At 50.6% G+C, this 14,279-nt stretch overlaps 1 protein-coding gene across 2 annotated transcripts; it reads left to right on the top strand.

The window, feature by feature from the left end:
* The first annotated feature begins 533 nt into the window (after positions 1-533).
* Positions 534-12,302, top strand: LOC105467485 (serpin family A member 3). Of its 2 annotated transcripts, none has more exons than XM_011717101.2 (5): positions 534-635; positions 2,587-3,237; positions 7,414-7,687; positions 10,473-10,623; positions 11,860-12,302. In XM_011717101.2, exons 2-5 carry the CDS (start codon positions 2,595-2,597, stop codon positions 12,061-12,063), a joined length of 1,272 nt encoding a protein of 423 aa, XP_011715403.1. In that variant the 5' UTR covers positions 534-635; positions 2,587-2,594; the 3' UTR covers positions 12,064-12,302. The 2 variants fall into 2 exon arrangements, with proteins under 2 accessions (XP_011715403.1, XP_011715402.1); XM_011717100.2 differs by having other exon boundaries at positions 534-639.
* Positions 12,303-14,279: the final 1,977 nt, after the last annotated feature.

Below are 14,279 nucleotides of genomic sequence, written 5' to 3'. Positions count from 1 at the left end.
CCAACATGGTGAAACCCCGTCTCTACTAAAAATACAAAAATTAGCAGGACATGGTGATGTGTGCCTGTAGTCCCAGCTACTCAGGAGACTGAGACAGAAGAATTGCTTAAACCCGGGAGGCAGAGATTACAGTGAGCTGAGATCACACCACTGTATTCCAGCCTGGGTGACACAGCAAGACTCCATCTCAAAATAAAAATAAAAAATAAAAAGAAGTAAAAAAGAAATACACCAAAATGTTAGTTGGGGTCCTCTCCAGGTAGCAAAGTGCTGGGGGATATTTTCCAAAGTCCTTCTTTATATTCTCTGAGTTTTTCCATGTTCTTTAATGAGTATTTAAAAAGTAGAAAAAAAATAATATGACAAAGGACTTTTTGTGTGTGTGTTTGACGTTTTAAGGAAGAGATTAGAGCTATTCCCATAACCAGGTTATTTGAGTGGGTCTAACAAGCCAGTGTTACCAGAAATTATCATCTGGTCATTTCCAGTCTGAGAACAGAACACTTGGTTGTCCTGGCATTTCTCAAGCAGGGGGAGGAGTTCGCTGCAGGAATAAATAAGCCTCAGCATTCATGAAAATCCATCACTCCAGACAGACGGCTTTGGTATCCACCAGCTACATCCAGCTCCCTGAGGCAGGTAATCCTTGGTGTTTGACATCCTGGGAGCGGAGGAATCTGTTTTTCCAGGAAAGTTTTAGGGGGCAGCCTGGAGCGTGCGGCGTGTGAGGGGTGAGCCGAGGCCAGGAGGAGGTGTGCTCAGGTGTTAGGGGCCAGGGGACTGCTCTGGGCTGCCGCTGATTCCCGTGCCTTTTTTAGAGGCATCCTCTGTGTCTGGGTTTTCACACCTGCAAAGGGCGGAGGTGCCCTGGGGCCTCTATGGTCATTTCTGTCTTGATACGTACAGATTCTGGTTCGAGTCCGCTGTGCATCTGGCCCTCAGGGAGGAGGTGCTGTCCTCTTGCCTGGAGCAGGGTGCAGCTCTCAGAACATGTGGCAGATGTGATTATTGCACTGGGTCTCTCTGAGCGGAGGCCACAGGCCTCACGGTGATTTCAGGGTCTCCATGGGGCTGCCTCGGGGGCTCCACTTCCCCAGCAGGACCCCTGGCCAAGTCGACAGATGGGCTGTGTCTCTGGCCAGCAACAGAAAAGACAAACTGCTGGGAAACAGCCAGCTCTCCAACCTGCCCAAACAGAAAAGACAAGCCTTTACCCCTGAAATAGTTCTGGAGAAAAATATTGTCTAACATTAATCCAGAGAAATGGTTGCATCAGCCTGAGAGTAAACAGTTGAAGCAAACAAGCTACCTCTGTCCCTGGGCTTGGCCAAAGGCATTTCCACTGGCCTCCCCTCCTTCCCCTCCTTCCCCTCTCTCTTGCCCTCTTCTTTTTCTCCTCCTCTCTCTACCTCTCTCCCCTCCCCTCCCTTCCACTTCCCTCTCTTCCCTGCTCTTCTCCCCAGCACCCAAGCCGCTGCTTTTCTCTTCTGAATTCTAGGACTGAGTGGGCAGAGGCTGAAGGTGAATAATCTTGTTTGCTGCAGTCACCAGCTTGGAACTCAGCCCTTCCAGGGTATCTTGTGTAGTAGCTCGTGGCTCTTCTCTGGCTTGTAGTTTCAGGCATGGGGTAGTATGGGAGGTTGTGACTCCCGGTACATCTAGTACGAACCAGGTGCCTTCATCATTTATCTCACCTGAGCCACTTAACATGTTGTGCAGAGATGGAAACAGGTTCAGAGAGGTTCAGTCACCTGCTTGCCACTACGCAGCAATCAAAATTGGCCAAAATGAAATGCCAGTCCAAGTCTGGGAGAATCCAAAGCCCTCTCTGCCTTCTCCCCACTAGGAGGCCCTTCCAGGCTTATGGTGGACACAGATGCCACGTGGCAACCTGGCAGGGGCAGAAAAGAACGTTAGCCTTTCTTTGGTCTTGATGCCGACCATTATCAGGGCCATCTAGGCTCCAGACATTACACCGGGCACTTTCATTTCCCTCTCTCAGTCAATTCTCACTGCAACCCAGCATCACACCGTGGAGGCCTGCGGAGGCCACACCACGTGTCATCTAGAGGCTGGGAGAGTCACTGTGGCCTCTGACTCTGTCCAGGGCTCCTTCATCCCTGGGTTGTACTTTGGTGGCAGTTAGGGGACTCGGGGAAGGGACCCCTGCTTTCTAATCCCCTAGGATGAGGTCTGCTCACTAAGCAGGAGGAGAGGAGCAGGCATTCTGGTTGGACTGAACCTCGGACCCCCCATCAGCTTCCAGAGCGAGGAGCCAGGAAAACCTGGCTGCCCACTGGACTCCTTTACCTGTTTGCTGTATGGCCTTGGGCAAGCCCCCTCACTGCTCTGTGCCCAGTGTTTCCACTGGAAAAAAATGGCAACAATTATGGCAGTTACCTCAAAGGATGAAAGGAAGCACAGTGATGTATGTCGGGGGCCCCAGAGAGCACCCACCTGAGGGAGGTTCCAAAGCTAGCAAGAGGCAGCAGAACAGGGACCAGGACGCAGGCCGGGTGGGAGTCAGTGGGAGGTGGTCAGGGCTCCATCTAGCCCTCTGAGACTTAAAGGATCTTTGCTTTGCAGAGTTGAAAATGGAGAGAATGTTACCTCTCCTGGCTCTGGGGCTCTTGGTGGCTGGGTTCTGCCCTGCTGTCCTCTGCTACCCTAACTGCCCACTTGACAAGGAGAATCCGACCCAGGAGGATCAAGACCGGGGGACGCATGTGGACCTCGGATTAGCTTCCGCCAACGTGGACTTCGCTTTCAGCCTGTACAAGCAGTTGGTCCTGAAGGCCCCTGATAAGAATGTCATCTTCTCCCCGCTGAGCATCTCCACCGCCTTGGCCTTCCTGTCTCTGGGGGCCCATAATACCACCCTGATGGAGATTCTCAGAGGCCTCAAGTTCAACCTCACGGAGACTTCTGAGGCAGAAATTCACCAGAGCTTCCAGCACCTCCTGCGCACCCTCAACCAGTCCAGCGACGGGCTGCAGCTGAGTATGGGAAATGCTATGTTCATCGAAGAGCAGCTCAGTCTGCTGGACAGGTTCATGGAGGATGCCAAGAGGCTGTATGGCTCCGAAGCCTTTGCCACTGACTTTCAGGACTCAGCTGTGGCTAAGAAGTTCATCAACGACTATGTGAAGAACAGAACCAGGGGGAAAATCACAGATCTGATCGAGGACCTTGACTCGCAGACAGTGATGGTCCTGGTGAATTACATCTTCTTTAAAGGTGAGTGCCTGGCTTGGGGTTCAGAAGAGGTGGATGTTTAGTTTCGAGCCTCAGGGCTATTTCTGTCCTGACTCAACAACAGTGTTATTAGGCAAACCACTGTAGAGGAGAGTGCCCACGGCGTGGGGGCAGCATAGGCATCAAGGCCCCGCCCTGCCCATAGGCATCGCCATCTCCTGTGGGTTTTTTCCAAATTACGGTTTGTCCTTCCAAGACATAACTCAGTGGGGACCATCAACCCTTGGTCTGAGTCAGTGTGGTGCTTTTCACCCTGATTTATACTTGTCCAGCAAACAGAAAGAAGGAGCTCTCCTTTCAAACCACTCCAGGGCGCGCAGGAGCTACAGCTCCCTCCTTGCAGGGGCGCTGCTAGACTGGGCCAGGAAGCCCCTCTGTCTGGATGCACCTGGGGCTTCTACCCTGCACATGCGGGAGGCGATGGTCCAGCCAGGGGACTTGGTGTCTGGAGGCAGGCAGGTGGGGCTAGGGCCAGCTTCACAGGGGAAGATAATCATCAAGGAGCCTGGCCACTTCCAAGGTTCTATGATTCTGCTCTGCTATCATCTTTAACTATTTTTAAAAATGTGTCATTGACACATAACAAATGAGGGCAGACATGGCATTGTTCCCATCTGGGGAAGAGCCTGAAGGGTGGGCAGTATCCAAGACATGACCCTTTGCCAGACTCTAACTGGTCCAGAGCCCAATCCCATTGATAGAAACTTAACCAATGCAAACCTCAGCCTGCAAGCTCCGAAGGGGCAGAGCGCAAGCAGGTAGCTTCTGCCTCCTGGAACCCGCAGTCCAGATGGGGACAAAAAAAAAAGAGATAGGGACACAAAGAGTGATCACTGAGCCAGAGGGTGGAAAGGTGCTTAGGAGACATGAGCTGCTTGGAGGCAGAGTCCTGCTTGGGGGCTGTGGGTTGATTCCTGGGCAAGCTGCTTCCTCTCCCGGGGCCTGGGTTTTCATCTGTAAATGAATGCGTGGCTCCAGATCTCCCTCTAAGACTGCTCCATGCCTCACATGACATTTGTTCTTTGAGTTTCCCGTGTTCTCCCCTCCTACCACCTAGCCCTGTGCTAGGACTCTCCCCTCCAGGACACAGTAGCCAGCCCAGCTTTCCCTCCCCACCTGTCTCTGCCAATGGGAAACAGGCAGGTGGTAAACAGGTGGGCAGTGGAGCTGGCCCCATGTCTCCACCCTCCCCTGGAAGCTCCCACTCCCCTCATTGTTCAGGCTCTGGTCCTCCTGGAGTGGAGACCTGCAGGGCCTCTCCCCTTCCTCTGTTGACCTCTCCTCACTCTCCAGGTGCCAGTTTTGCTCCCTGCCTCAGCCTGGTTTACATACAGTGTATGTGATGGGGCTTGGTCACTGCTGGGGCCGCCCTGTGGAAGGTGGAGGGGGCTGAGCATGCATGAGCTTCAGGCTGAGACCGTCCCAGCTCAGAACCCTGGAGTGCTTGTTCTCTCCCTTTCTGCTCTTCCTCTTCCGCTGCACCCACTGGACCCGCGAGCATGCGAGGATTGACTCACCCAATGATGCTAGAACTATGTATTCAACTGAAAGTAAGGGAGAGGGGGCATCCAACCAGGGGCAGAAGATGGGAATTCAAGAAAGGAAGGTTTCCGCTAGAAAACTGTTTTCTTCTTTTCTCTTAAATCCAGATAGAAAAAGAAGGGAAGGCCATTACAGAAGAGATAAGTCGAGTCAAGCAGAGATCGGATACTAAAGACATTAGTCTAACCAGACATTCGGGCCCTCAGTTGAATAGTTGAGGATGTCAGAAGATGTTAAGGAGGCAGAATCAGAAAACTTGGTGGCTGGCAGACAGAAATGGGGGGAGATGGGGCCAGATGTGAGAAGATTTAAAGGCTTGTAGAGCCTGGGTGGTGATTTCATCCAGGAAATCTATCCCTCTCCCCATTCTGGCATACAAGGCAGCAGTCAGGGTCCCCACAGGGAGCCCATCTTCCTGGCAGGGACCCATGCTGGAGATCTGGCCAGCTGAAAGGCTCCAGAGGAGCTCGGTGCCCTGGGTAATATGAGAAGGTGCTCCATGGTATTGCCCTCACATGGAGGCCACAGAAGCACCTGAATGGCTGCTGCAATTGGTGACGGGGACACCTGTTCAACTGAAATATCTCCTACCCTGAGATGGGTCCTTGCTCCAAGGGGTCTTTACAATTAGATTTGTCCCCAGTCATTCCATGTTGGGAGGTTGCAGGGACCAGAGAAGCTGAGATGGTCTTTGGGGAGGGGGAAGGAAAGATGGACTGTTATTTTGGTCCTAAAAGTCCAAAGGTGGGGAAGTGTCAAGAAGGAAGATGAGGGCACAAGAGAATGTAAGGCCACCCAGAAGCTAGCTCTCATTGCAATTACGGAAAGGAAAACCAAAATAAAGAAAGAAAGGGAAGAAGCTCCCATTTATTGAGCACCTACTCTCACCAGCCATACACATGCAATACCTCATTTAATCCTTGCAGCAGCCCTGAAAGGTGGATGGTGGTGTTGCCATTTGTTAGGTAGGAGACATGAAGTCCAGAAAAGCAAATAATTAAACATTCAAAATTGACCTGGGCCCATTTGAAAATTCCTTTTTCTGCCTCATTTTAGCCCCTAATGTAAAGCCATTTGTGACTTTATCAGCTTTTACCAAGCACCTCCCAAAACCAAGAATGGAGGTGACAGATTGTGGAGCCCACAACCTAGAGAAAGAATTGACAATTTTTTTCTATAAAGGAAAAGTAGTAAGTATTTTAGTAGCAGTAGTAGTAAGTATTTTAGTAAGTAACTATTTTAGGCTGTGTGGTCCACATGAGGTCCCTTTTGCAGATTCTTCTTTTCATCTTCCTCCTCTGCTTCTTCTTCATCTTCTCTTTCCTCTTCATTTTTTTTTACAACCTTTAAAAAATATAAGCACCATTCTTAGCTTTAGGTACACACAGAAATAAGCCAAGGCTGTATTGGCTTACAGGCTATAGTTTCCTGACCCCTGTTCTAAAGGAGGAAAATAATTATACCCAACTAAATTCATGCAAATCATGGGCCTATGTCGTAATTCCCAAAGAATGAGTTTCATGGAATTTTCAACATTTTAAATATATTACTCCATTCTTCCCTTGCTTGCATAGTTTCTGATGAGAAGTCTGCTGTCATTTTCATCCTTATTCCTTTTTAGATAAGGTGGAGTTTTCCTCCCTCTGCCCCTACCTCTACCTCTTTCAAGATTTTCTCTTTCTCTTTACTGTGGTAAATAGGCCTTTAGTGAGAGGAATTATATCAGTCTGGCTAGAAGTCAGACTGCATTTCATGTTTGTGATAGCTAGAGGTGCCAGAGGCAGTTTCATGGAATTTTACCTTTGCAACACTGAAAACCTAGGCAGCCTCAGAATCAGAATACCCACAATTGAATCCTTGGCCAGACAGACACCAAATCCAGGGCAAGTCTTAGCTGGATGTTCATGGTCTGTAGAGGTGGACATGAGCACATGAGCTAGATATGAGCTGAGGACCATAGCCAGCTCATGGCTTTTTTGATGTCCAAAACCCCCACCCCCTAAGATGTCACAAATGTCCCTAGGCTTTTATTCCCATGGTCTCTCCTGGCTCTGAGTTCTATCTTCCGCTAAGGTTCTCCCTGTTCCTCCCCTCATTCACACTGATCGGCATCTCTTCTGTCTGCCCTCACCAACTCACATACAGAACCCAGTCTCTTTCCTCCTATTTCCGCCCAAAGCCCTCCCACAAACCACTGTTATATGTTCACATCCCTGTAATGCCAGTGAGTAACAATTGCTAATGAAACATTTTTCCTATTAAGAAACCAAGGCTGTCCCACTTCTCCTCAGGCACCAGCCTCCCAAGTGTTGTCATGCCTCTTTCCCTCACTTTCCCTAAACCTCTCTCTCTCTTGCACTCCTTATTCCCAGATTCCTATTGATTTCTCATTTAGCACAAGAAACTAGGTCTTTCTTTCATGGCTCTTTTCCGAATCCAAGCCTGCTGGGCTCTCCCTCACCCCCAATAACTTTTACTATTGCCAAGCTACTTCTCTAAACCAAAGCAGGGTCACTTCTGTGAGGGACTCTGGGCACTTCCACTGCTGGGGAAGCAGAGTCAAGGCAGGGTGACCCTTGCACTCATACGTTCTCCAACTGCTTGCTCCACCTTCAGCCAAATGGAAGATGCCCTTTGACCCCCATGATACTCATGATTCAAGGTTCTACTGGAGCAAGAAAAGGTGGGTAAAGGTGCCCATGATGAGTTTGCAGCACGTGACTACACCTTACTTCCGGGACGAGGAGCTGTCCTGCACCGTAGTGGAGCTGAAGTACATAGGCAATGCTAGCGCACTCTTCATCCTCCCTGATCAAGACAAGATGGAGGAAGTGGAAGCCATGCTGCTCCCAGAGACCCTGAAGCGGTGGAAAGACTCACTGGAGTTCAGGTGATTCTTCCTGGCCCCCCAAGACCCCACATCTCTCCAACTCAAGGTCTCACCAATGTCCAGGGACAAGGGCATGGTGGTGGGAGAACTCGTACAGGGACAGGTGGAATTTACACTTACTTTGCCCTGTGCTGCCTGAGTGGCTTTGGGCTTGATTTTTTATTTTTTCTTCTTTAAGATGATGACATCAGACAGGACAAGGGGCTACGGCTTCCTCTGACTCCAGCATGTTCTAGGTCATGAGAAATCTTTTGCACAGTCCCAAACACTCATGCATGGTCTCTCCTGGTCTCAATCTCTTGAAGGGAGAGAGAAACAGAAGGAATTGTGATCAGTTGAGGGCTGTGGTGAGATGGACACTGAGAATCAGCTCTGCACTGGTGAACCACTATATTTATTCATTTGCTCAGCATTTGCTGCATGATTAATTGAGCACCTACTATGTGTCAGACACTAATTTGCACCCTGAGAGTAAATCAGTACATAAAACACAAGATTTCCTGCCCTCTTGGAACTTCCTTTGTAGTAGGAGAGGAGAGAGGCAATAAATAAATATAACAAATAAGTTGTGTGATATGTTAGAAGGCGAGAAATTGAGTAGGGGGATAGAAACTGAGTAGAGGAGGATGAAAGGATCAGGAAAACTGGAACTTGTGTTAGCTTGTGATTTTAAATAGAGTGGCCATTAGGTGATGTCTGAGCATCCATATAACAGAGGGGAGGGGTGAAGTTGTGTTGGTATATCAGGGAAAAGCATTCCTGGCAGAGGGAACAGTCAGTGCAAAGCCTCTGAGGTGGAAGTGAGCTTGATATGTTCAAGAAAGAGCGAGGCCAGAGTGGCTGGAGCAAAGCAAGTGAGAAGAGAGTTGAGAGAGGTCAGGAATCCCCAAAGGGGTGGAGCAGCTTATGTAGGGCCACGTAGACCCCTAGAAAACCTTGTCCTTCCTCCTGTCTGTGAAATGGAGAGCCATCAGGAGGTTTGGAGGAGTGCGGCGAGCCGAGTGTTGTTTTAAAAGACGAATCCTGGCTGCTGAGAGGAGAATAACTATAGAGCAGGTGTGGAGTCGTTGACACCTGCAGGAGCCAGACACAGACATGAGGTGGGAACTCACTGTGGCTGGGACCCAGGAGGGAGCCATGTATGTGAGAAGTGGTTGCATTCCAGATAAACCTGAGGGTGGAAGAACAGGCTGGGGCACATGGAATTGGGCTGACTGATTTCATGGGGACACAGTGAGGTGGAGCAGTAGTTCCGGGCCCAGACCCTGCAGTGGGCCCAGGGAGTGCATGTGGGCAACTGTGCGGGGTAGGGAGGGAGGAGCACCAGCCTTGGGTTCAGACCGTGGTGGCTGGTGTGACCTGAAGCAGGTCATTGCTCTTCTCTGGAGCTCAGCTCTCTCCTGAATAGAGAGAAGTGCCCTTTCCCCACCACCCTGTTTTCACTAGGTGATTATGAGAATCCAGTGAGATATTGTATGTGGAAGCCGTAATAAACCACCAAGGGCGAGGAAGCTGCTTCAACACAAACTGAGGCTGCAGCCCCTGCCCCAACCACTGTCCAGAGGGCTGGAAACCTCTCGGGATTGCCTGACCCTTAGCCCCTCCTCACTCTAGATCCCAGGAGACCCCAGAACATGGGAGTCCTACCCAACCCATCCATTTACTCCCAGACTCCTTCCTCCTTTAGCACCAAATAGCCACCAGGGAGCGGGGCTCAGCAAATAGTTTTGAATGGCAAGAGTTCTCCAAACACTTTAGATTTACAAAATGCTTAGATTTACAAAATGCTCCACACACTCCTGGCCCACAGAGAATGCTCACTAGATATTTGCTGCATGAAGGATGGAATGAAGGTACAAACACATGAATGAATGAATAAAAATAGAAATAGGACACCTTCCTCCTTCGTGGGACTCAGAGTCCAATGGAAGACACAGCCTCCTGTATAATTGTAAGACCAGGCAGTCAGTGACAGGCGTCTTAAGAGGGCTATAAGCTAAGGGAGGGGGAGCTCGCAGGTGAGAGGTATGACTTGGGCCTCTAACAGCTTGTTGCCTGCTCTATGCCAGTCCACACCTGGCTTGAGGGACAGTGCCCACCGGCGAAGCAAGATGGGAACCTCCAACTGATTGTTTCAGGGTCCCCAAAGCTCTTCCAATACAATCAGACTCCTCAGAGGTCCCCAGGCCCTTTTTGACCTGCCTCTGGCTCCTGCCCCACCTCATCCCTCACTATCCCTCTCCCTGAGACACTGAGGTCACCCACCACCCTGCGGAGCAACTCCTCCTGCTCCCACCTTCTTCCAGGTTCTTCCACCTGCCTCCTGCCCACCTCTTCACCTAGCTAGCTCCTTTCCCACCTTTGGGACTCAGCCTCAACGCCACCTCCTACAGGAAGCCTTCCTGGTGCTCCCGTGAAGCAAACTGCCATGCAGCCAGTGCAGCTGACCTGGTCCAGGCTCTCAACACAATCAGGAGTCCCTGCTGGTGTGAAGGTGCTTCGACCACATTGCAAACTGCAGGGAAAGGGCAGGACCAGGCTTGAGCAGGGCCACAACTCCAGACTTGGTGCGCTGCCTGGAGCCTTTCACACTTGCAGATCTGAATGAATAATTAATGAACAAGAAGCGTAAAGACAGGGGTTAAGAAATTGAGGAACAGATTATCTATTTCCAGTCAGAAGGGGGTGACTGTAGAGGAAACCGGGGAAGACCATGCTGCGAGATGGGAGGCAGGTAGGCACTGATCAGCAGAGGTTCAGATACTTTTTTTTTCTCATCTTCTAGACATATAGATGAGCTCTACCTGCCAAAGTTTTCCCTCTCGAGGGACTATGACCTGGAAGACGTACTTCGCCAGCTGGGCATTGAGGAAGTCTTCACCAGCGAGGCTGACTTGTCAGGGATCACAGGGGCCAGGAACCTAGCAGTCTCCCAGGTGAGTCTTCAGACTTGGGTCAATTCATCCTTTGTATACGAACTTGAATGGTGAAAGCCAAATGGACTTTTGGGTACTCTTGAACTTGGGTTAATGCAAGTGCATTTCTCATTATGCACTCACCCTGCTTGGGACAGCCCCAAGCCAAGAAGAGCTAAGTTATAGCCCAGCTCCTGTTGCTGTGTTAGGGGCTGGTCCTCTACAACATAATGTCACCCAGGCTTGGAATCAGAAAGCCATGGACACCATTCCACACCACACCATTTACTATCCATGGAGGCAAACAATTGAAGTCCTCCACCCCCAGTTTTTCATGTGTAAAATGGTAGTGATAGTTCTTGGCCAGTATCCAGTGCCTGGGTACTTACTGTGGAAGCCACAATAAACCACCAAGGGCGAGGGAGTTGCTTCAACACTAACCTGAGGCTGCAGCCCCTGCCCCAACCACTGTCCAGAGGGCCAGATGCCTCTTGGGATTGCCTGGGCGGGTAATGCCAATAGGTAATAACAATGACTATCTAGCAATTGTGATGAAAATAAGCTCAGAGTATGAGAGAAGATTACTTGGGACACTCAGCTTGTGTTACTCAAAGCAGAGGTGCCAAGGCAGGGTGGCCGTGCAGCCCTTTGCTCTTGTCTGCCCTCTGTGCTCACACAGCACTGGGTTGAGAGCTGCACTCCACCTTTCAAACAGCAAAGTAACAGAACGGCGTGTGTAGAGGAGCAGACCCATATGGTTTAGGAATTCAAGGCCATGAAAAGTACTTGAAAACCCCAAAGATGTTTAAGCTAGAGCAGAAGAGATGCTGAAAGCCATGCTGGCCTGGCCGAGGAGGTTTCTGCAGCAGCTTCTTGTGGTCAAGAGCTGCCAGGATGTTGCTTGGAAGAAAAATACTTTACATTGCTCTTGCTCTTCCTCCCAACAGTAGTGGCTGTTTTAGGGGCAACAGACTCTCAACTCGGACAGAAAGGGATGCATATGAGTTGCTCCATCCTTTACCTCGATGGCTCTGGGCAAATCACACACAGCATCTGGGTCTCCATGTGCATATCTAAGCATCGGTACTGTGCAAAACTAGTTGGCAGGGGAGTTGAGAGGAGCAAACATTCAACAGCGCAAAGACAGGCCAGTGCTCGGTGCTCAATGCACATTCGTCCCCTTAGCGGCACACAGCCAGGTTGCTGACTTCCTGCCCATCTGCGTCTCCCATGAGTAATGTTCTGCTCTCCCCACAGGTGGTCCACAAGGCTGTGCTTGATGTGTCTGAGGAGGGCACAGAAGCATCTGCTGCCACAGGAGTCAAAATCACCCTCCTTTCTGCATTCGTGGACCCAAAGATCACTGTGCGTTTCAACAGGCCCTTCCTGATGATCATCGTCCCTATGGACACCCAGAACATCTTCTTCATAAGCAAAGTTATCAATCCCAAGCAAGCCTAGAGCTTGCCATCAAGCAGTGGGGCTCTCAGTAGGGAGCCTGGAATGGAAGCTGGATGCTCGGATCTCTGGGCACAGCCTGACCCCTGTGCACCGAGTGGCCAGGGCATGTCTGGCCCTGTCTGCTCATCCTTGGAAGGTGACAGCAACTGCCTGTGTAGCTCCCACATGCACAGGGGCCCGTGGACTCTTCACTCCGGAGGGTCCTGGGTCTTCCGAGAGCAATAAACAGTTTCTTTGGACACGTTGCTTGTGCCTTTCCATGCTGACTGCCAGACTCTGTACCTCTGAGGCTACTTGTGCCCCAAAGCCAAGCCCCCTGACCACCCATGCAGGCTCAGCTCCACCCCAGAATCTGGGCTCCTTCTGCCTTCAGCTGCAGCAGCCTGCCCAGGACCACCTAAGCTTGTGACTGAGCTCACCCAGACCTCAGGCCCAGGGCTGGGAGGGGAACCTGCTGCTCTAAGGCTAATTCCTGCCTCCCGGGCTTCTGGGTGCCCACTTTCAGTTTCCCTCTTTCCACCCGCAGGGCCGAGGCTCCACCTGGCTCTTTCAAGAGCTCCTAGCCCTGACCACATCTAGCACAGCCCCCAGACTCCTCGCTCCTACAGCTGGGCAGGGCTTTATCATGGGACGTCCCTCTTCTGCCCTTTAGCACTCCTAATTTGGGGGAAGTAGCTACTTTCTGGGTTTCCAGACTGAGCCCCTCAACTGCTTCACCAGTTCCTAGCCCTGGCTGTGTGAATGATCTCCCTCAACAACCAGAGTGCAGAGCTGAGGACAAAGGAACCATCAGCACACAACTGCAATAAAAGCAATCATGTAGTCAGGCATTTAACCAAGGCTCTCAGGCACCTTTCAATCTCTATCACAAAGTCTATAATGATAATGTCGACAGCAGCTGATTACTTGAGGTTTTGATGCCAGACAATCTGCTAAGGTGTCTCCCTGAAATAACCAATTGAATCCTCCTGATGTCCCTATAAGATAAATGTTCTCAGCAGTCCCATTCTATGGATGAGGAAACTGAGGCACAGAGAGGCTTAGTAATTTTCCCAAGGCCATGTAGCTAGTAATTATCGCCTGTAGAATGTTAGCCTATCATTCCTGACACCAGAGGCGCCCTCTTAACCACAAAGTGATTTCCTTCATGGAATGTACAACCTGATGGCAAAGAGATGGTGAAACAAGTCTGTGGAAGCTGGGGGAGAGCACCAAACTCAGTTTGGGAAGTCAAGAGAAGGCTTCTTGGAGGAGGCAACTTCTGTGCTGAGGTCAGGGAAAGAGAAGGTGGTCAAGTGAACAGAGGGGACAACACTTCAGGTGGGAAAAAGAGCAATGGTAGCATTCAAGAAACCAAAAGAAATTGGGTGGCTCTGGGGCAAAGAGCAGAGAGGCTGAGGGGCTACAGAGAGGAAAGGACCATGACAGAGCCGCTGGGCTGCAGAGGGGCTGGCCACTGGCAAGGATTCCCAAGTGTTTCCTTAGAGCCACAGGGAGCTTTAAGGGAGTTTAAACTCAGATGTGATGGAAGCAGCTTTGCACACTAGAAAAGTACTCTGGCTGCTGAGTAGAAAAATGATTCATAACCCAGGACAAGGATGTGGGTTGGACATCGAGGGGTCTCTGTGGGAACTGGGGCAAAATAGGTGAGAGCTGGGGAGGGAGAGCAGGGATGATTCTGTTGAAAGACTTTGAGGAGAATGGGTGTGAATTTCTGATTGCAGGTGGGGTGGAAGGGGGAATCACTGTATTTGGGTTTGGGCACCTGGGTGACCCCCAGTTCTCTGAATAGGAAACCCAGCAGGGGCTTGCTGGCAAGGGAAGTCGATACATTCAGATTTGGACCTCCCATGTCTGAGGTTCCTGGGAGACACCCCAGGAGCTTGTTCAGGAAGCAGCAAGGCTGAAGTCAGGAGAGAAATCTGGGCTGGAGGGAAGCATTCAGGATCCTCCCCTGGGATGGGCAAGTGAGTATTGAGGGTGTCCCCTCAAATGAGTGCCATGGAGTGAAAAGAAAAGGGGAACCTCAAGGACTGGCTAAGAAAGGACAGCCCACCAAGGAGAGTCACCAGCGTGGGGCAGGAGACAAGAGGACAGGGAGAAAGCTGTTGCCACAGGACCAAGAGGAGAGACTTATCCAGGGGAGAGGGGAGAAAACCTAGAGACAAATGATGAATGAATGGAATGAAAGGGTCCATGGGATTTAGTGATCTAAA

The sequence above is a fragment of the Macaca nemestrina genome, chromosome 7, assembly GCF_043159975.1.
Source record: "Macaca nemestrina isolate mMacNem1 chromosome 7, mMacNem.hap1, whole genome shotgun sequence".
Classification (NCBI taxonomy): domain Eukaryota; kingdom Metazoa; phylum Chordata; class Mammalia; order Primates; family Cercopithecidae; genus Macaca; species Macaca nemestrina.
This window is presented reverse-complemented; position numbering and strand designations above follow the sequence as displayed.